The sequence below is a fragment of the Citrus sinensis genome, chromosome 7, assembly GCF_022201045.2.
Source record: "Citrus sinensis cultivar Valencia sweet orange chromosome 7, DVS_A1.0, whole genome shotgun sequence".
NCBI lineage: Eukaryota > Viridiplantae > Streptophyta > Magnoliopsida > Sapindales > Rutaceae > Citrus > Citrus sinensis.
Window position 1 is genome coordinate 3,385,908 of NC_068562.1, and position 22,869 is coordinate 3,408,776.

At 38.2% G+C, this 22,869-nt stretch overlaps 2 protein-coding genes across 11 annotated transcripts; one reads left to right on the forward strand and one right to left on the reverse strand.

Annotated features, from left to right (window-relative positions):
• Positions 1-6,900: 6,900 nt before the first annotated feature.
• LOC102625009 (uncharacterized) lies at positions 6,901-11,454 on the reverse strand. 7 transcript variants are annotated; one of them, XR_369409.4, is made up of 8 exons: positions 11,181-11,453; positions 11,027-11,075; positions 10,797-10,940; positions 10,189-10,422; positions 9,973-10,012; positions 9,795-9,892; positions 9,081-9,293; positions 6,901-7,263 (listed from the first exon to the last, which is right to left on the reverse strand). XR_369409.4 is itself a non-coding variant. In XM_006466555.4 (7 exons), the coding sequence occupies exons 1-7, from the start codon at positions 11,237-11,239 to the stop codon at positions 7,246-7,248; spliced, it is 642 nt and encodes a 213-aa protein (XP_006466618.2). In that variant the 5' UTR covers positions 11,240-11,422; the 3' UTR covers positions 6,901-7,245. The 7 variants fall into 7 exon arrangements, 5 of the variants coding, with proteins under 5 accessions (XP_006466618.2, XP_006466615.2, XP_015389577.2 ...); XR_369410.4 differs by lacking the exon at positions 6,901-7,263 and adding an exon at positions 7,840-8,131 and having other exon boundaries at positions 11,181-11,454; XM_006466555.4 differs by lacking the exon at positions 9,081-9,293 and having other exon boundaries at positions 11,181-11,422.
• Positions 11,455-11,850: 396 nt separating this feature from the next.
• Positions 11,851-21,913, forward strand: LOC102624169 (uncharacterized). Of its 4 annotated transcripts, XM_006466549.4 has the most exons (8): positions 11,853-12,086; positions 12,274-17,556; positions 17,653-17,906; positions 17,984-18,128; positions 18,960-19,158; positions 19,245-19,580; positions 19,677-20,377; positions 20,749-21,913. In XM_006466549.4, exons 2-8 carry the CDS (start codon positions 12,430-12,432, stop codon positions 21,403-21,405), a joined length of 7,419 nt encoding a protein of 2,472 aa, XP_006466612.2. In that variant the 5' UTR covers positions 11,853-12,086; positions 12,274-12,429; the 3' UTR covers positions 21,406-21,913. The 4 variants fall into 4 exon arrangements, with proteins under 4 accessions (XP_006466614.2, XP_006466612.2, XP_006466613.2 ...); XM_006466551.4 differs by having other exon boundaries at positions 11,851-17,556; positions 18,978-19,158; XM_006466550.4 differs by having other exon boundaries at positions 11,853-17,556; positions 19,680-20,377.
• The last annotated feature ends 956 nt before the right edge of the window (positions 21,914-22,869 follow it).

Below are 22,869 nucleotides of genomic sequence, written 5' to 3' on the forward strand. Positions count from 1 at the left end.
ACTTACCAAGTAGATGCTTGCACTTATATGTAAAATGAGATAGAGAGAGAGAGAAGGCAGCTAGCAAGTTTGCCGAGAGACATATAATAGGTGTATGGTTGTTTTGAATTGAACATGCGTGTCACAATATAATATGCCCATGATGTGATGTTTTGTCATGACATGGTAATGGCAGTCAATGATGACTAGTTTTGAAGATACAGTCTCAAAGCTTTTTTTTTACAGAATTCTGGTACTTTCATTTGGACTCAAGCGAAGTTACCAAGAAACACTCTTTTCCCCTCCACTAGAGTAAAGAAAATACTACTATCATATAGTAAACAAGTTCAACTCTCTTTTCAAGAACTAGAAACAAACAATCCCCTTCTGCTTCTTGTTTCTCAAATGGTGGAAAACTTATACTACGAAGATTCCAAGAAGTTGTCAAATACAAATGAAAACTTATTAATCTGTCAGTGTAAATTTAGTGTTCCCACACTGGATTTATTTTATTTTAAAACAAATAGAAATAATTCCCTATATATTTTAGACAATGTGGCTAGGGCTAGAAGCCATAATGATAAGATTCCATGCAGATTATAAGCATGCAAAATCCAACAGCCAAAAATCGGATGGTACAATGAACTGGAGCTCCTTTTTTTTTTACTATTTTGGTGCAACAATGAATTACCTTTTCACCAGAATAGTAAAAAAGCAGTGATTAAATCAAAAGCATGTGTACGCAGCACGCTCGTTTTACAAACTTACCAACAATCAATACACATTTATATAAACGCTGTGACATAAAAGAGATCATAATTTAAAAATATTTACAAGTGGGGTCAAACAAATTAAAGATGAGGATCATTAATGTAAGGACACAGTGCAGTGATTGAATAAATGAAATCAACTAGATATATATAATATAGTTATTGTATGGATGGTAATGAAATGAGAGAGTGTAACGTAACGTAATTGATCTTTTGAAGGCAAGGGCAACGCAGATGCAGATTGAGGGAGGTGGCAACAGTTTCTATTGCTGGCGTGGAAAGCAACAGCAGTGACATTTAAAGGATGGGGGTATGGGGGTTTTAAAGAGGTAAATGCATGCTTTTAATGATTTTTGAGTCAAGATTAATAATAATAATAATTTAAAAAAAAATGGTGACAGAGAGGCACAGTGACAGAGTTGCCAGTGAGTGAGAGAAGAGGAACAAGAACTGGAGGGTGGCATGCATAGGCTTTGCCCTGGGGTTTGACTCGCCTTTGACTTGTAAGTAAATGATCAGTGAATGAGCTGTCGATGCCGACGGATCAAAGAGACCACGTGACCAGGGGTTCTATTAGTGTGTTCTCTTCCTTATCTTTTTTTTTTTCTTTTTAATCTTAAAAACAAAACAAAACGAACACACACACACACACAAAGCAGAATAATCATTATCTTTCACAATCACTGGTTTGGGGTATTAATAGTTAGTAGGGATATCAGGTTTCGGATACGTAAATTGTATGTTTAAGCTCGCAAGTCTTACATTTTTACGATGCTGAGTTTCCTAATCCTAGTCCTGGGGGGCTACAACCCTCGGTCACCATCGTAAAACTTGGTGTTTCTAGTTGTTTGAGTTTAAATCTTTCAATTTTAACCTAATGATTTTAGGCCCCCAATCCATAGGCTTTGGATGAAAATCCTACTTCTAAACAAGCACTAATCAAGGGCATTGAGGTGTGTTTTTTGGTCGATAGTACTGAGCGAGGAATGTCGAAACAAATTGTGATAATGAATGAGGAACTTATTAGCTTTCGGCTATGAGAAATCACGTGGGGCACGTGAACAACTCTTTTATCTTTTTTAAGTGATCTGATAAAACCCTCAAAAAGATGTTCCTTTTTCCAATCATAAACAAGTTTATCCAATTCTATTAAGAAACAAGTATGAAGAGAACTTTTAAGTCTTGGGCTATGAAGCACTATTTTTATGCTGAGATTTTTGGCATAATTGTGGCTATTGAAGCCTGAGGAAGCAACGTATAGAGGGTGGCAATACGTTTGGCTAGACAGTGACTTATTTAACTGTTGTGCAGTCTTGTCTTTACAATCCAAGTTTTGCTTTTCCATGTGCAATTAATTGTAATAAATGGATTAATTTTTGTAATTTAATTATTTTTAAGAGTGCTCCTCCTATGCCTTTCAAGAAGAAAATTTTGTAACAAATAACTTAGTTAAGTTAGAATTTATCTTTATCATGTATACATTTGGTGGGATTGTCCACCATTAACGATTATCTGTAAAAAAAAGTCATTTGAAAATGCTTTGAGACTATCCTGAGTATCGTTTTATAACATAATCTTTGATACATAATGTTTCTATATTTTTTTTTTCAACTTAATATACTTTCAGATGTATATAAAAATAAGAGAGAAAGTGTGTGTTAATTAGGGAGAAAAAGTGGTTGCGGGTTGCCACCTCCCTAGTGAAATAGGGCAAGGCTTTTCTTAAACAGGACTGAGGTTTTCAGATGGACGATGCTTGAGCATCTTTGAATGCACAGAGTTTTATCATTTCCAGTACGCTATCTTTTTTAGGAAATGATGGGTACTTTTAACTTTCACAGTTTTAACTTTCAGTCCACATGCAGCGAATAGAACAGTTGGTGGGAGAGCGATGCAACTCTTAATCTAATGCCCGTTATGTTTATTTAACGTGCAATGCTGGGGGTTGATATATACTTAAGTTTGTTTAACTTATCATAACTATCTAGATATAATTAATTAATTATATATATATATATATATAAATATAGAGTATTCCGTTGGCAAGGCTAAGGTCTGGAGACTTGAATCAACGAGATCTACTGTACATTTGGATTTGAAGTTTTTTGCGTGCAATCTCTCTACTTAATCATGATTAAATTGCAATATATGTAATATATTAAAATTAATTAAAAAAAAAAGAAAGAAAGAAAGAAAGAAACACACGCACACGTGAGAGCGAGGGACAGAGAAGGACATCGGGTTTAACTTGGACCAAAAGGACATGGGTTGTCACTCACATGGTTAAAAGCCTTTGTCAAAGAGGTCGCGCAAATGGCGTATTGACACGTGTCGAATTCCGAGGAGAGGGTGTGCGTTCAAAGATCAAAACGAGGACCAGTCAAAAAACACATTGAATGAATGAGGACTTGACTGGGGGAGTGGGGCCGAAGCCAGAGTCCAGTGCGAATTGCGAAATGCTTTCTGGGTTTTGGTCTTTAGCGTGTACTCTCCATTTTCAGTCCCATCTCACATGGCCTCCCTCCCCCTCCGCCAACTCTCTCTTGTATTTTCCTCTCATAATAATGATAGTTTGAGAGTTTGAGAGTTTGCAATTGGCTATCGTCCTCCGGATCCATTATTTGGTAGTAGTACAATCTTTTATAATTCTACGAGAGTTCTGGTAATTAGCTTAAAACTTACGGCATTAAACATTCAATCTTGACTGAATTATGTTTTTTTTTTTTTTTTTTTTTTTTTGTGTGTTGAGTAAGAAAGAAAGTCATACATACGTACGTACATAATAATATAACTTCTTCTTTTAAGCAGTGTGACTGGTAAATTGAATCCGCTCTTTTCCCATATCCAAATGTTCAAAGTCTCAAACCTTTTTGTTTATATTATTTGTTCTTGTAGTTAGTAGTTAAACAGCCATCCACAATATATATAGTCTGAAAGTCGAACAAACTCATCATCTATCACTGGGCAAAAAATTATTTATACAAGCTCTTGAATAATCACAGAGGGTAACTAATAAAAAAAATGAATTAAAAAGCTTTCCTAGCGTGGGGTATGATTAGTACGGCGGCGTACCACGAGTGACTTTTATGTTACTTTTCTTCTTCCTCTTTCGGTAGAAGATAGAACCTACAAGGCAAGGAATTAGGACCTCGAACTACTTGCCAATTTGGTTTGTTTTCCTAAAACCCCAACCGTGTAAATTAGACATTAATGGCGATTCCATTTCCGGGCTTAACATTTTAATTCAATGCGCTGTATAAGCAGGCTCAACGTCCTGGGCTTGGTCTAGGTCCACTCACAAATGCTTAAATTGGGATCGTTACCATTTAATAAATGTGATCTCTTAATCATGATAAGACATACGTTAATTTAACAATTAACAATTAAATACACAATACATATGAGTAATGTATAAAATTATTTTGAAATTCAGAATCGACAATATTATATGTATTTTACATTTTTCAATTTAGATCTAAGATCTTATTCTGTTAATTTTCGGTCGAATTTATAAAGTGAATTAATTAGGAAAAATTTCATTCTCAGACCCCACCAACCTACTCATTAATTTACATTAAAGCTTATACACTAAGAATTATCTTATAAAAACTTAAAATCAATGCATCTAAAGTCCATTCCAGTAAAATTCAAATGTTCAAATTTAAACACAAACAAATAGAAGTAATCAAAATCTATATATTTAATTCACCTGGCTAGCTTTGGGTTGCTTCACCTAAAGTTTGGTCAAACATTGAGCTTTGAAGCAACCTCTTATCTTCTTTTTCAATTACAAGCTTCCTTATTACCAGTTCCCATCACATTGATGGGAATGTATCCTTCATCATAAGATCTTAGATCTTAAAGCAACTTGCTTCAAGAGAGGGAATGTATCCTTCATCTCACCATGACAATGCAAAATATGCACAAAGGGACTGTTACTTGGTTTCACTTTGCTTTTCATGCTTTGTATTCGTGCCTCTATCGGTGAAGACTGAGAGGGCAATGAGAATTGGAGGAGGCACCTTGTGCGGATTGCTTGGTTCAATTCTTCTTCAAGCGTCGGTCTTTGGAGTGAAGTATTGATTTTTTTTTTTTCAAATTTTGAAAAAAACAAAAAAGTACACAAATGGATTTAAAGGACTTTGTAAAACGCAAAAGTAATTTGTCAAGACCTAGAGTTGAATTTAGAATAAAAGATTTAGAAGATTTCCTTTGTTTCTTGGTAGCAGCTAGCAAGAACACAAATGAATTATGAGTGAGTTACGTTCCGACATAGATGGACTTGATAGGGACGTGCTTCGCGGCTTTGTTTATTTTGCAAATTTATTCTGCAAGTTGGATTTATTTTCCATCTAAATGGTAATTATAAGTGCATCTAATTGAACTGATTTCTCCTAATGTTTGAACAAACTAACTTATTTAAACTTCTAATTCATAGTTAGTGGTTTTAAAATCTACTGGACAGTATTAAATGCATCGAAACATTCTTTGGGAGAGTTGATCTGCCCATCTCGTTATCAGAATTCAGAAATAATCTTCTGTTCTTGATATCACAATTGACGATAGTTGATTTCATTCGGTTGACGCCAAAAATTTTCATATCTGCACAGACAGTCCGGCAACTAGCCGGTTAATGGGCCTGATGCGGGGACCAAGGATTATTGACTCTTCCGAGAAGCCTACTTGATTGTTGACTCCACCAAAAAAAAATTATTTATGTGAGCCTCAAGGATAAATCCATCCATCTGATTTTTGAAATTTTTTACATAGAAGCATAGTACGTTTTCAGCATTTTCATATTGATAATACATATTTATTCATGGGATTGAGAAATGAGAATGGAGAATAAAATCATTGATAGTGTTTATTTGTTAAAAACATGAAGGAGCCAAAATAAATTGGATCGGGCTTCACAAATTTGAGAATAATGAATTTAAATCTCATTTTTATGGAGAATGCGGGAATGAGAATGAGGAATGAATTAATGTTTAAATACTTAATGAAAATTAAATTAATTTTACTCATTTAATAGTAATAAAAACAACGACAACAATAATAATTAAAATGATTAGCACTACTATATTATAATAATTAGTAATAATAATAATGATTTTTTTATAATAATTGTAATAATAACAGCTATTATAATAAATAATCACAATAATAAACTAAAGTTATCTTAGCGACTTACAATAATTCATTTTGATTATAGTATAAAGTAACACAACAATAGCTTATATATATAAAAAAAAAAAATTCAATGGCAATACAATTATTTCGATTTCAATTTGTACAAATAAAGTAAACAATTTATTATGATTCCATTCTTCATCAAGAATTCGGTCCATTTTGATTCCATATCATTACAATTATTGATTAGTAAATGCACCAACCATCTAGGATTTATAATGAATGGAAAAAGGATTCATAAATCCGTTTATGAAAGTTTGCACTCTGTACACAAACAAAGCGCTACAATTCAGAATTTGACATTCTTAAAAACATGAATTAGACAGCGAGCTGATTTGATCAAAACTTGGATTCTAGTTTTTCATGCACCTTAGGTTGGGCTTGAATCATGTGTTGACCCTTTGACACCCCTTAAAAATTATTATAAAACCCTTCATATTTGCATTTACAATTTTAACCTCAACGTGAACAATAACTGAAAATGCCCATAGAAAAGAGTGAGACAAATTCGTACAATAAATAAACAGAACAAATTGAAGATGCAGAGAAACCAAGACAAAAAGATTTGAGTGTGGATTCTATAATAATCACAAAATGGAGGCAAACGGGAGCCATAGCATAGTTGTACATTATTTTCAAACATTTTTTCCCCCCAAAATCTTCTTCTATCAACAATAGTAACTATTTCTAGTACCCACAATAAGTTGAAAAAACAAGAGGCAAACGTCAAAAAATTTGGTGTATGGTTTAATCTAGAATTTATGAGCAACAACACCACCATTGTAGGGATTAGTTTTTTAGCAGCAATAAACAGAAGTCGAGAAGCAACACCCGGGGGTTTGAGATATCAGTGTTAAAAATTCTAGTGGAGTGTATGAAGGAATGGGGTTTGATAAGGATTTGGGAGGGATGGCAAACGTCAACTCATTAAACCAACAGGAAGTTCCTGCCAAACTTCTAGTGAATGGAACAAAATTTCAGCATTTATTTCCTCATGGCATGCTAAACTTCTGGTACAATTTCTAATATCACATACATTATCAAGATTGAATATGTTTCTCAAAAAAACAAGCAGAAGAGTTTTATTCCACTGCACTCTTAAGCATGCTATTAGACTCATCCATATAGACCATGCAGTCTACCGTTGAAGCTGAAGCCGAAAAGTCCAAAAGGATACATTTATAAAATTTAGATGAAAGTCTTGACATGAAATTTCAACAGCATTAAAGCTACTCATACAGTATCTGTATCAAAAGCAGGATCAACACCTCTAATGTTCTTTTGATATTGTAGAAGACGAGCAATATCACAAAATTTCAGAAATCTGCAACATGGGCAATATCTTAAGCAAGTCACACTTCTTAGAGACATCATATATGTGACTGAAAAAGGATTCAAAAAATAGAGGTTCTGAAAACCATCCATAAAAGGACTTCCAATGGAGAAAGGAGGTATGATAAAATGATTTTTGTGTATTCACAGCTGTATTCATTATAGTAAGGGTAAACTTCAATTCACCCCGTAGTTAGAATAATAAATTTCAATTTACCACCTAAAAGTATGAAACCTCAATTTACTCCCCAAATGTTGTTATTTTTACCAGTTGACTTAGTAAAGCACGAGAATGTGCTTGACCTAACTGAACATGCAAACTAACATTTTCATCTGGTTAGAAAGGGTAATTTTTTCTTTACTCTCCTGAGGTTGGCATATTTTCAATTAGATGACAAAGATGATTTTATTAATGGAAGCCCCTTATGAAAGATAAATCATTAATTAATTAGTTTACTTTTTTCCAACCAAAATATGATTTGATCCTTGAAATTAAGAAGAATAGGTAAAAAGCAATCAAATTAAATATTGGCAATGAAAAGTGAGTTAGTACTTAGTAGGCCTAAAAGAAATAAGAAATATTTTCATTCTTGACTAGAGCATTTTAGTTAAAATAAATTACAAATCATGCCATCCATCAAAATTAACCTAACTTTTTTTAAAAATTTTTCCTTCATTTTTTTTATTCGTGTCCTTCATTGTTTATTCTTCAATCTTCTTCTTCATCTTCGTTCTTACTCTTCTTTCTTCTTCTTGCTTCTTCCTTACTTTTGGTTCACAGTTACAGTAGGTAATATGCATCAATGGCGGCAACCAGTGGCGGCAGCGGCATCTCACCATGAAATGTCAAACCCTAATCCCTAAACATAATTCACCTAAAATTATCAAACCCTAGAGTGGTAGTGAGGTTTGGGCTATTGGAGTGCGGGTGGTGCAAGATTTGAGGCTGCTGCGCGTGACGGCATGATGAAGTGGCTGCTGCATGTGGTGAAGAGTTGTTTGGGTGGTTGTTTGTGAGTTGCGTTGAATTTGTTTGGTCCATTGTTTGTGAGATGATTTTTTGTTTATTTTCTTGTTAGATGAAACAAATTGAGGATGACTACTCTTGTATTGTTTATTGTAGACGAGATGAAAAAAATTGAAAATGTTTTTTTTTTTTCTGTATTTTTATTTTTATTAACATTAAATTTATTATAAATTTTTATTTTACTTATTTTTAATAATAATTCCCATTTATTAAAATTTTCCTTTTTTTTTCCTCTTAAAGAATCTAAACCATAATCTAACACCATTAAAAACCTATTTGAACACATTTTTCTTATTTTTAAAAGAAGAAAAATATTTATTTTTATTTTTTTTACCCTTCTGCAGTTAAAAAGTTAACTAATTAAAACAAAAAACAAAAGTTAGAAATTTAAGTGCAAATGTGAATGTTATTTAATCGTTTAAGTGTGTTGAAATTTGATAAAACATTTAGGTGTGGTGGAAATTAACCTATATAAAAAGATAGAGCCTTGACTTCCTATCAGCTAGGTGACTGTTAAGAAAATGTACAAATACAATTTTACTCTTTTGGCTATTAAAACTAATGAGGGGTGGGCAAATTCGGGTTCGGATCAATCCAGAATTCAGCTTAATCGGGTTGGAAAAAGGTCATCCGAACTCAATCCGGACCTATAATCTGATCCAATCCAATCCAACCATAATCGGATTGGATCAGATAAAAAATCCGGATTAAGTTCCGATGGAAACAAAGCAAAGCAAATCAACCCATTTCTCCCATAAACAAGAAACAAGAAGCAAATATACCATGAAGCAAGCTGTTGTACGAGGTGGAGCAAGCTGGCAGCTGCAGCAGTGGTCGAGGGGTCTGATGGAGCAAGCTGCAGCAGTGGTCAAGGTGCACAGATCGGCGCATCACGGACTTGCGATGGATTGGCTTCGCACGGTTGCATCGGTGAGTCAGTGACTGCTGCTGTGTGAGCTGTCTGGTGAGTCTGCTGTGCTGTGTGTGCTGTCACGCTGTTGGCGATCTCTGTGTGAGTGTGTTTGATGAGTGTTGTGTGTGTGAGTGAGTCTTACAATTAGGTTTAGTCTTTTACTTTTTAGATTTTCGTTTTTTTTTTTGGTCAACCCAAGCTGATAGGAATCTAATCCGAACCTGAAAATTTTTTTTCGATCCAGGTGGATCACATTGGGTAATTTGCCCACCCCAAAAACCAATGGAGAAATAACGACATTTGGTGGGGAAATTGAGATTTTCATATTTTGGGGTAAAGTGAAGTTTTTCATTCTAACTAGGGGTTGAATTGAAGCTTACCCTTGAAATAATTAAAAATAAAGAGAAAAAGAAAAAGAAAATGTAAATGTCCCGTTGCTTTGTCAAAAGTAATATGCATTTCACTCTATTGTTTTTTGTAAAACAGTAGAAGAATTTCCCCTTGCTTTGTCAAAAGCAATATGCATTTCACTCTATGTTTTCCAATCTAATGATAATAAAGCATGAAGTGACAACAAACTTACATTTATGGGCACCTCAGCTACAATAAGGCCAAGGCTTTCTTCCATACTTCTGAGGGTTACTACTTCACCTCCAACAACTATATTGATCACACTACCATCTGTACTTGGTAAAGTGTTGTTATTGTAGAATGCAAAAAGCATTATAAAACTAACAAAATAATGTCACTGAAGGAAGTACCTGCTGCCAAACAAGTTGTCATGCGCCTTATATATGTTTCCTGCAAGCAAGGGGGGGGGGGGGGGGGAGAAAACAATGTCAAACCCAAACCAGTTTAACTGAGGTAAAGATAGGAACATATTTCACATAACGACTGAAAAACAAACTGCAGGTAGAACAAAAGAACACAAGCCGTTGTATCACAGAATGAGGCATGGAAGAAGAGTAGGATTATACCTTCTTTGTTGGCAATTCATAGTTTATCAGAACACGAGCAGATATAGCAGATTCTCCAGAAGAAAGAAGTGGAAGGCAAGCATCTGTCACAACAATCATATGAGACTTATGCTCATCTTTTCCAGTTTCACTTTCATCTCCACTCTGTTCAGTGACTTTTTGGCTCCATTTCATTGCTGTATGCCGAAATTCCTCCAAAATCAGCGTTCGCTCCGTTTCGGCCAGGTCACTGTGCTGGTATATTGAAACACTATGCAAACTATTTTATCAAGCATTCACTGTACTAGAAAAACTAATAAACATAGAAAATTCCAATTTGCAACGTCTCTTAACGGGAGTCGACATTCTTACAGTGTCTCAGAAGCAGCCACCTTTTAAAATGAAATTCAAATACAAAGCCCAAAAATCTTAAACCAGAAAAAATTCAGGAAAATACAGCAATAGACATGCCAAAAAATTCTGCTCTGAGAATTATCAAAATTATAACAGTTTTGATGTGCAAACACGTAGGAAGCCAGACACCATAAAATAAAAAATAAAATAACTGAAGCATATTGGAATTCTTTGCATATAACAAATTTAAGGAAATTCATTAGTACTGTAGTTACCAGAGATGAGAATGAAATGTCAGCGAGGTTAGAGACGGCAGAGCAAACGGCGTCAAGCTCGTCCCTTGAGCTGCAGCAGACTATCATTGGCAAGCCCGGCCGCCGCCCAGCCACGACTAAATGTAATAGTTCCACCAACGTTTCCTGCCATAAATTTTATTATTTTCACCATTCAATTGTCATTAAATTAAAATATTTCCAATTAAATTGATTGAGTCCTCCGTATAGACCATTTTGAACTGGAGTCTGTCGACGGCGACATAGAAGTGACGTGGTTGACTGCCAAGACAACAAATTAGGATTTTGTCTTTTACTTCTTTTTTTTTTTTAAAGCTATCATAAAAAATATATAAAAAAATTGAAGATAATAGTAGTAGCCATCACCTGAAATGTGAAGGAGACTGACATGGAGGACAGGGAGATTCGACTCCATCGATCGCCATGATACGCGACTATCAGTGACTCTACTTTCACACCCCGTTTCTGTAGACGGAGCAGTTTTGGTCGAATGTTATGTCACGCGACGCCGTTTTGTTTTTCGCCTGTGCGTACTGCACTATAATATAATACGCCCTACCATAATGAAATACAGCTAATAAAATACATGTATACAATACAATACTATACGCCAAACTTACAAAATTTTATGAAGACTAACATCATAAGATTGGATGATTTTGTTTTTGTCCTCAAAATTTCTTATGCGATCACAAAATAGCAACAAATAAGAGTAACAATTTGTATTATCCATTAGAGTATAGAGAGGTATCAAAAGAGGGATACACAGTATATAATGCTAATTTAATCTCGATTATACATATTTTTTACTTATCTTTAAACAAAACCTTATTTATTTATTTATTTATTTATTTTTGGTTGGTTTTATTGTAGGTATTGTAGGATTGACTATTGGGCTTCCCAAACATACGAAATGGGTAAAAGAATAACATACAAATACGAAGTGGGGACGTCCGGTACACTCGACAAACGCAAGTGGTAAGCACAAGGAGAAGGAGCTGGACTCGAGTCGGCGTATGTTAATCAGAAAAAAGAGAAAAGCATTAATAATCTGGGACACAAGTGCAAATATACAAAACTAAAGGACCTCAAACAAGAAGACAACAAAATACGAACCATCCCTCATTTTCCTCCCTTGCTCCGCAGCTCATTTTCTCCCCTTCTCTCTTTCCCCTCTCCGGTAACAGTTCTCGGTGTCTCATCTTTTTAATAGCGCTAGTCGTTCATCGCGACGCACGTTAACTTGCTGATCTCCATCTTACGCTCCCGGAGGTACGCCTCTTGAACTACGCGTTGCCTTTTCACCATTTCATTCTTTTTGGTCAACCACTCCTGAAAGTTATTCCTATCGAAACCCTAATTAGATTAATAACGCACTTTAATCCAATCCTTGTAATCTCAGTAACAAAATTTTTGATTGATTATAGATTATTTATTCTGTTGTATTGTGCTTGATCAGGGTTAAAGAGAGAATCTAGGGTTTGGTGTTTAATCTGGTCTGTGTGGAAGAAAGAAGGGATATTTTTCAGGGTTAGGGTTAATTATTTTTTAATTTTGATGCTTTGGCGGGGATCCGAAGCCGCCAAACGCTTTGTACATTGGGTCTTATTGTGAGATGGCCAATCCTGGAGTCGGGAACAAGTTCGTGTCTGTTAATCTGAACAAATCATATGGGCAATCTTATCATCAACATCAAAATAATCATCATCATAACTTATCTCATTCCGGTTATTACGGGTCGAATCGGGCCCGTCCTGCTGGTGGCGGAGGAGGAGGAATGTTGGTCCTGTCACGGCCCCGAAGTTCGCAGAAAGCTGCTGTGCCTAAGCTTTCTGTTCCACCCCCCTTGAATCTGCCCTCATTGCGCAAGGAGCACGAGAGATTTGATTCATCGGGATCCAATGGTGGGCCTGCTGGCGGAGGGGTTTCAGGTGCTGGGCAGAGGCCAGGTTCCTCGGGCACTGGCTGGACTAAGCCTGGCACAGCTGTTGGTAGTGATCAGAAAATTAATGATAAGGTTGATCAGGGTCCGCATAGTGTTGATGGATTGAGTAAGGGGAATGATGGGGTTGGTGTGTATGTGCCACCTTCAGTGCGGTCTGGTACAGTTGGGCCTGCATTATCTAGTTTCGCTCCTGCAGAGAAGGCAAGTGTTTTGAGGGGTGAAGATTTTCCCTCTTTGCAGGCTGCGTTGCCAGCTGCATCTGGGTCGGAGAAGAAACAGAAGGATGGTTTTAGTCAGAAACAGAAACAAGGCATGAGCCAGGAGTTGGGTAATAATGAGCAGAAGGATGGTTGTCGATTTAATGCTGTTAATGATGGCATGAGTCCTCGTTTGCAATCTGGACAGGATGTTGTTGGTAGTAGGTTGCGAGAGAATGGTGGTATAAATCATGATACGGGTAGTGCACGGAGATCAGAGCAAGTGAGGAAGCAAGAGGAATACTTTCCTGGGCCACTGCCATTGGTTAGGTTGAAACCACGATCTGATTGGGCTGATGATGAACGGGATACAGGTCATGGCATTACAGACCGGGACAGAGATCATGGATTCTCAAAGAGTGAAGCTTACTGGGAAGGAGATTTTGATATGCCTAGGCCCAGTGTTTTGCCACACAAACGAGCTCATAATGTTTTTGAGAGGTGGGGACAGCGTGACAGTGAAACTGGAAAAGTTTCTTCCAGTGAAGTCGCCAGAGTAGACCCTTTTGGCAGAGATATTAGAGCGCCTAGTAGAGAAGGACGAGAGGGAAACATGTGGAGAGCATCTTCCTCTCTTCAAAAAGATGGATTTGGTGCCTTAGATATTGGAGACAACAGAAATGGTATTTGTGAACGGCCATCTAGTCTGAATAGAGAAGCAAACAAGGAGACTAAGTTCATGTCATCGCCATTTCGAGACACGGTGCAGGATGACTCTGGAAGGAGGGATATAGACTATGGGCCGGGTGGGAGACAGCCTTGGAACAACTCAGTGCACTCATTTAATAGTCAAAGGGCAGAAAGAAATCCATGGGAACAGTATGGCAGTGAACAATACAACAGATTTAGGGGTGATGCTTTCCAGAGAAGTTCGGCGTCAAAATCATCATTTTCCTCTGGTGGCAGAGGGTTTCCACACAATGATCCCATGCACAATTTTAGTAGGGACAAACGTCCATTATTGAAGAGAGAAGAACCTTATCAAGATGACCCTTTCATGAAGGACTTTGGAAGTTCTAGTTTTGATGGACGGGATCCCTTTTCTGCTGGTCTTGTTGGGGTGGTTAAAAAGAAAAAAGATGTGCTTAAACAGACTGATTTCCATGATCCTGTTAGGGAATCTTTTGAGGCCGAACTTGAGAGAGTCCAGAAGATGCAGGAGCAGGAGCGGCAGCGAATCATTGAAGAACAGGAAAGAGCTTTGGAGCTAGCTCGACGGGAGGAAGAGGAGAGACTGAGAGTGGCTAGGGAACAAGAAGAACAAAGGAGAAGGTTAGAAGAAGAAACCAGAGAAGCTGTGTGGAGGGCTGAACAAGAGCAATTGGAAGCCACACGCAAGGCTGAAGAACAGAGGATTGCAAGAGAAGAGGAGAGGCAGAGGATTATTATGGAGGAGGAGAGGAGGAAACATGCTGCTAAGCAAAAGCTTCTAGAATTGGAGGAAAGAATTGCCAAGAGGCAGGCTGAAGCAGCCAAGAGTGACAGTAATTCTTCTGACATTGCAGATGAGAAATCGTCTGGGTTGGCAAAAGAAAGAGATCTTCCCAAAATGGCAGATGTGGGTGATTGGGAAGATGGTGAAAGGATGGTGGAGAGAATAACAACTTCAGCTTCTTCTGATTCCTCTGGTCTTCATAGATCCTTTGACATGAGCTCTAGGAATCAATTTGCTAGAGATAATTCATCTGGGTTTTTGGATAGGGGCAAACCTTTTAATTCATGGAGACGGGATGCATTTGAGAGTGGGAACAGCTCAACCTTCATTACACAAGATGCAGAAAATGGCCACTATAGTCCCAGACGAGATTCAGCTTTTGGAGGAAGAGCTGTTCCTAGGAAAGAGTTTTACGGAGGACCTGGGATTATGTCTTCAAGGAATTATTATAAAGCCGGGATTCTAGAGCCACACATGGATGAATTTACTGTTTCAAGAGGTCAGAGATGGAATATGTCTGGAGATGGAGATCATTATGGCAGAAACATTGAGATGGAATCTGATTTTCATGAGAATATCACTGAAAGATATGGTGATGTTGGTTGGGGGCAGGGTCGTTATCGTGGCAATGTTTATCCTCCATACCCTGATCGAATATATCCAAATCCCGAGACAGATGTGATTTCTTCATTTGGGAGGTCTCGGTATTCCATGAGGCACCCTCGTGTGCTTCCTCCTCCAACTCTGACTTCAATGCAAAAACCTTCCTATAGACGTGAGAATGAGCGTCCTAGTCCTTCAACTTTCCAAGAAAATGAGGCGGAGTACAATCGATTGTTAAGAAGTGAATCTATCAGCCTGGCAGGTTTAGATAGAAGTGAACAGCACAATCTTGCTCAGCCTGAAATAATTGATGTCCAGCCCGAGAGTACTGAAAATGAGGAACAGAATTTGGAAAGAAGCACAACATCCAGATGTGATTCACAGTCCTCACTTTCTGTTTCTAGCGCGCCTGATTCGCCAGTTCATCTATCTCATGATGATTTGGATGTATCTGGAGACTCACCTGCATTATCTGCTACAGAAGAGGATAAAGATGCAGTATTGTCAGGACCAGTTAATGATACCGTCGTCTTGCCCATGGATTCTGGGAATGGGAATATGATCGCTCCAGCAAGTTCAATTTCTGCAGGTGATGATGAAGAATGGGCTGTTGAGAATGATGAACGGTTGCATGAGCAAGAAGAATATGATGAGGATGAAGACGGATATCAAGAAGAAGATGTTCCTGAAGGAGATGATGAGAACATTGAATTGACGCAGGAGTTTGAAGGTATTCATCTAGAGGAGAAAGGCTCGCCGCACATGATAGGCAACTTGGTCTTAGGCTTCAATGAGGGTGTCGAGGTTCCAATGCCAAATGATGATTTTGAAAGAAGTCCACAAAATGAAGATACCACATTAGCACCCCAGATTTCTGCTGGTACGGTAGTAGAAGATCAAGGATCTTTAGATGGGTTGTGTGGAAATCTTGCTTCTGTGGACATTCCTTCCCAATTGAGTATTGGTAGTTCTTCTGGAATCTTGCAGGAGACTGATAAGGCAATTCAGGATTTGGTTGTACAGCAAGACAACACTCAATTGTCAGCAGCATCTGAGCTAATGGATCATTTGAATGCTAACAGTTGTTCTGTTGTTTCTACTCAGCATCCAATCCCAACTTCTGTTAGTATGGCCTTACAGTCATCATCTGATCAGAGTGTCATGTCCACAGTTACCGCTGGTCTGAGTCAGGCTGAGACACCTGTTAAGTTGCAGTTTGGGCTGTTTTCTGGTCCTTCTCTAATACCATCTCCGTTTCCAGCCATACAGATTGGTTCTATACAGATGCCGCTTTTACATCCACAAGTGGGTACATCCCTTGCCCATATGCACCCATCGCAACCTCCAGTTTTCCAGTTTGGTCAGCTAAGATATACATCTCCTGTTTCCCAGGGAGTGCTCCCGTTGGCTCCTCATTCAGTGCCTTATGTTCAACCTAATGTTCCAGCCAACTTTTCGTTGAATCAGAATGCAGGAGTCTCTCAGCCCATTCAACATGTTCAACAAACTTCTACTCATAAAAGTGACACATTTTCTCTTTCGGGAGATAACCATCTAGGCCTCGTTCGTAGGCACCTGGATCAAGGGAATGCATTAAATGAGGCATCTTCACTGCCAGCAATTGGCAGTGCACAAACTACCTCTATGGTACAGCAGGATGGAGCTGAGATTTCTCTCATTGATGATAACAAAACAAGGCGTGATTCAGTTTTCGAAGCAGATGAGCAGGGTCACCATAATTTAGATATGAGGAACTTCAAATCTTTGAACCCTAAAAAATCATCAGGTCGCCTTCACACCGAAGCGTCATCTTTTCAGTCCAATTCCAGAGAGAAAAGCTTAACTGGGTCAAAGGCTCAAGGTTTAACATCTGGTAGCCGAGGTAAAAGATATGTTGTTACAGCCAGGAATAATTCTTTTCCAAAGTCATCATTTGTGGCAGCTGAACCCTCTCGTTCAGATGCTGTTGGATTTCCAAGGAGGCCTCGGCGCCAGCGAACTGAGTTTCGGGTTCGGGAAAATGCTGATAAGCGGCAATCTACTGCTATGGCTCCAGCTAACCATCTTGGGGTGGATGATAATTCAAATAGTAGTAGAAGGGTTACTGGAATTTCTACCCGCAGTGGGTATAGGAGAGTTGTGTTGAGTAAATCATCGAAACAGATCAATGACTCGGAATCCTCGAATTCAGCCACAATGAATTTACAGGAGAGAGATCCTGGGAGCAAGGTTGGAAAGGGAGTTGGAAACGAATCATTGATGAAGGGTCAGAACATTTCACACACTGATGAGGGAAACCTTAAAAGGACCATTCGCTCTGAAGATGATGTTGATGCTTCCTTACAAAGCGGTGTTGTGCGTGTATTTGAGCAGCCTGGCATAGAAGCCCCAAGTGATGAAGATGACTTCATTGAGGTGAGGTCGAAGAGGCAGATGCTGAATGATCGGCGTGAACAGAAGGAAAAAGAGATTAAGGCAAAGTCTCGGGTTACAAAGGTTCTGGTGCAGTCTTCTATTCAATTTGTTTTTATGCCTCGCAGTTTGAATCATTTGATGAAGACCTATTACTTAATTACATTATTTTATTGTTTATGACAGCTGCCAAAGAAACATCATTCTACTTCACAAAATGCTATTGTCTTAACTAGCTCAAATAAAATATCTGCTTCAACGTGTGGACAAGGTGCAAATAATGTCCGCTCTGATTTTGCTGCCAATGAGGGAAGAAATTTGACAAACATTGAAGTGTCAACAGGATTTAATGCAAACAAAGTGTCTCAACCCTTGGCTCCTATCGGCACTCCCGCTGCGAAATCTGACCCTCAGGCTGATTTAAGATCCCAGACAAACAAGTATTTGCCCTCAAAAGATTTCTTATAGAAGAAAATTTGGGCATTTAGAAGTCTTAATCTCATTTGTTTTTCTGCAGGTCCCTCAAAAACAGCTCCATTCCAGTCGTATCTGGCTGTGGAAAGAATCTTGCATCAGGCTTCATTTTTGACAGCGAGAATAAGATCATGGATAATGTTCAAACATCTATGGGCTCTTGGGGTAATTCGCGGCTTAATCAGCAGGTGTGTCGAAAAGTATCAGTTGTTATTCTTGACTTTATTTGTTGCGATGTTTATATATTTTTCTGAAACGCTGCTCTGTTCTCTTTTCTCTTTAACAATGTATTTGCCTTCTAATTTTCAGATGAACTTAGCTTTGTTTGGGTTTAATTTTTGTATTTGGCATTGGGGTTCAATGAATTAGACATATGTTGGCTTATGAATATAATCATGTGGGAGGATTGAATATATGCTCACCACTTATTTATTTATTTTTTCTTTGGAGCCTTGTCCCTAGTGATGTTGGCTTGCTTCCAGGATATCCTTCTGTTCAGTGAAGTTTGGCATTTGACATGCATGCTGGTGTTTTTATTTTTTGTTCGCTGTCTGTGCTCTATTCTTTTTTCTTTTCCTACTTTTTTTTTTTTTTTTTATTGCAATGTAATTTGTATCTGGATTCTGAGTGCTTTAAAGTGTTTGTAGGTAAAATGTAGTGCTTTTCAAGGGTGGTTTAATTTAATTGTCTTTTTGTGGTTTTCAAATTGATTTTTGTTATACAACCTGTTAAACATTATTCTCTCTCTCTCTCTCTCTCTCTCTCTCTCTCTCTCTCTATATATATATATATATAAACTAAAAAATTCAAAAAAAAAAAAGTTAAAGGTTGACAGGGCCAATAATCTAGCATCATATAGTGATTTGAATTTTTTTGAGATTTGATTACTATTTGGTTTTGAAAGTGAATAATAAATTTAAATGAAACAATGATGACATAGTTTCCTCTGGGCCGAGTATTGTAATTATTTGGAAAGTATGTTTTTGATGATTTGGAAACTGATTTGATTGTTCTGCAAGGTCATGACGTTTACGCAGACCCAGCTTGACGAGGCTATGAATCCTGGGAAATTTGATTCATGTGTTTCTGTTAAAGATCATACTAGCTCAGTCAGTGAACCCAACATGCCATCATCATCCATCTTGACAAAGGACAAGTCATTTTCTTCCTCTGCAAGCCCAATCAACTCTTTGCTTGCTGGAGAGAAAATTCAATTTGGTGGGCATTTTCTTTCATGTCAACTGATGCAGGTTTCTGTAATTGCAATTTGCTCACACTGAAAGATCATTTTTTACTGTATGCAGGTGCAGTTACATCTCCAACGGTTCTTCCTCCCAGCACCCGTGCTGTTTCACATGGGATTGGTCCTCCTGGTCCATGTCGATCAGACATCCAAATTTCCCACAATCTTTCAACGCCTGAGAATGACTGCGCAATTTTCTTTGATAAAGAGAAAAACACTAGTGAATCTTGTGTCAATCTGGAGGATTGCGAAGCTGAAGCTGAAGCTGCTGCATCTGCTATTGCTGTTGCAGCCATAAGCAGCGACGAGGTTGTTGGAAATGGGCTGGGCACTGGCTCTGTCTCTGCATCAGAAACCAAAAATTTTGGAGGTGCAGAAACTGATGGTATAAGAGCAGGTAAAAATCTTTTGCTTCCACGGTGCTGAGCCTTGTACTCCTTCCCATATAGATTTTAATTTTTTCTCATGCTATTTAAGACTTAATTTAATGTAGCAGGTGGAGATGCTGATCAGCAATCAGCAAGTCAATCAAGGGCTGAAGAGTCATTAAGTGTAGCCTTACCAGCAGATCTTTCTGTTGAGACCCCTCCAATTTCCTTATGGCCACCTTTACCAAGCCCACCTTCATCGAACCAGATGATCTCGCATTTCCCGGGAGGCCTACCATCCCATTTTCCCCTATATGAGATGAATCCTGTGTTGGGGGGTCCTATCTTCACTTTTGGACCGCATGAAGAATCTGTTCCTGCTCAATCACAGACCCAGAAGACTGCTAGTACACCAGGTTCAAGCTCACTCGGGACATGGCAACAGTGCCATTCTGGTGTGGATTCATTCTATGGCCCCCCAGCAGGATATACTGGGCCTTTTATCAGCCCAACGGGGGGCATCCCTGGGGTTCAAGGCCCACCACATATGGTTGTCTATAATCATTTTGCACCAGTTGGCCAGTTCGGACAAGTTGGCTTGAGTTTCATGGGTACATATATTCCATCTGCAAAGCAACCTGATTGGAAGCGCAATCCTGCTTCTTCTGCTATGGGTGGTGGTGAAGGAGACGTGAACAATTTGAATATGGTTGCTGCCCAGCGTAATCCTACCAACTTGCCTGCTCCAATCCAGCATCTTGCCCCAGGCTCACCACTCCTGCCCTTGGCTTCCCCTCTGGCGATGTTTGATGTTTCTCCATTCCAGGTGGACATTTTCCATGTTTTAAAACTGAAAATTACTTGACTTTTAACATGATTGTTACTCTCCTTTCCCTCTTATTACCTTTTATGTTTTTGTTCCAGACTAGTTATGTTCTGGAAAATATTGGTTTTATACAAATGATTGTAGAAGTCTTTCAATCCCGAATTGTTCTGCAGTTTTTCAATGTGTTACTCTTCTTCTTCTTTATATATATATATATATATATATATATATATATATATTTTTTTTTTTTTCATTTGTTGGTGAGAGTACAGTTGCTGTTTATAACTAATAGTTTGTTGCCACACACCCCCCCCCCCCCCCCCCAAAAAAAAAAACCACATCTGACTTTCATTTGCAACTCTTTTATCCAGCCCCCATCTGATATGTCAGTTCAAGCTCGCTGGTCGCATGTTCCTGCACCGCCACTTCAGTCTGTTCCTATGTCAATGCCATTGCAGCGACCGACAGATGGAGTACTTCCTTCTCAGTTTAACCATGGGACTTCTGCGGATCAATCATCAGCTTCCAACAGGTTTCCTGAGTCCCGAAATTCAACACCCTCTGACAGTAGCCAGAATTTCCATGCAGCGACAGATGCGACTGTCACTCAGTTGCCAGAGGAATTAGGGTTGGTTCATGCATCAAGCTCCACTTGCGCTGGGGCTTCAACACAAAGTAGTGTTGTTAAGAGCTTGTCAGTAAGCACTGCAGCAGATGCTGGCAAGACTGATACTGTTCAAAATGGCAGTAGTGTTGGCCAAAACACTAGTTCGACTTTTAAACCGCAGCCTTCGCAGCAGAAGAATACATCTTCCCAGCAGTACAATAATTTGTCAGGTTATAATTATCAGAGAGGAAGTGGGGTGTCGCAGAAGAATAGTTCTGGGGGTGAATGGTCCCATCGAAGGATGGGGTTCCATGGGCGAAATCAGTCTTTTGGTGCGGAGAAAGGCTTCTCTCCTTCAAAAATGAAGCAGATATATGTGGCAAAACAGACCCCCAGTGGGACATCAACAGCACCGCAGTGAGGATTTGATGGAAGATGAGATTTTTGGATTGAGAGGAGAAAGCCACTGGGAGCTGAGGCAGCTTCTGAGGATTGAGTTTTGTGTTGACGTTTTGCATAATTCATTGCACAAGTAGGGAATATCTAGTGTGGAGTTTTGGATTTTTATCAGTGCCTGTCAAAGGGCTATGCTGGTTTTTGTAATGCAAGGTTGCAGAACTGGTTGATGATAGCAGTTTTGGGTCTTTCCACAGAGTAATTTTAGTGATGGTGTACTTGGATAATAGTGTGTTATCAGGACGGTAGGCACTAGACACACCGCTGTTCGCAGATGCGGTGTACTTGTCTGTTTTGGTCTATCACTTCCTTTATCTCGTTCTTTGTAGGCCGCAAAGCATAAATGTTGATCTCTTTTGGGATTCATGTATTAGAATTACTAAAGATAAAGCAAAAAGCGGATGTATATTATATGTTTCTTTTTCTTTCCGTGTTAGCAATGATAAATGTTTTGGCTTGGTTGATGTTGGTCACCTGCTTTCTAAGATTTGAGTAATAGAGATGATGTTTAACTGATGCACGTGTTATGGTTAGATGTGGATGTGGTATATTTATATGTATACAAGTCTAACAGGAATATGGGTCGTGGCATTGATGAGTAGAATAGTAGTAGAGTAATTATGATGACATTAATTTGCCTAGTCAGAAGAAATGTCTGGTGCTGGTCCTGGGGAAGAAAAAACTGAAGAGTTCCAATAGATTTTCAATAAGAGGAGTGGGAGGCAGTGGCGCCGGCACATCAATCAAGCTTAAACTAAGGCTTAATTGTCCAGACTCCAGGGTTATTAGTCAACTTGGGGAGCAACAACTCTATTCCGCATGTTTCTGTGTGTGGTGCGGCGCCGGAAAACCGTCTCAGTCTCGGACTATTTCTTTTTAAATCAAATGGAAAACTAAGGCTTAATTGTCCAGGCTCCAGAATGTGACAGGCCAGGCCGTCGGCGCCAAGAGTTGAGTTACGTTACAAGTGTAATTAATTAAGGGAAATTATCAGCCATATACTCTTAAATGACACCAGTATTAAACGTGATACAATATTTTTTAAGTATATCACTCGTATACTCTAAGTTGACAAAACACTTTTATCGTCCACCAATTCGTTAACTGCCGTTTGCAAGCGTTGATATCATAAGGGTAATCTAGTCTTTTTTTAAAAAAGACATGTCATCCCATTTACCTAGTAAAATATGACATATCATATAATATATATTGATAAAAATGACATGTCATCTCTTTTATCGGATAATTGTTAATAATTGTTAAAAAAAAGCTACTTTATAACCGAATTTACTCATCCAAAATTTAACCTAAATTTTTTAAGATCTACTCCAAGCTCAAACTGAAATTTTTTATGGTATAATATGTATAATTGTAAATAATATATTGTTAATAAATTTTTATGGTATAATATGGATATTTTTTATAGATA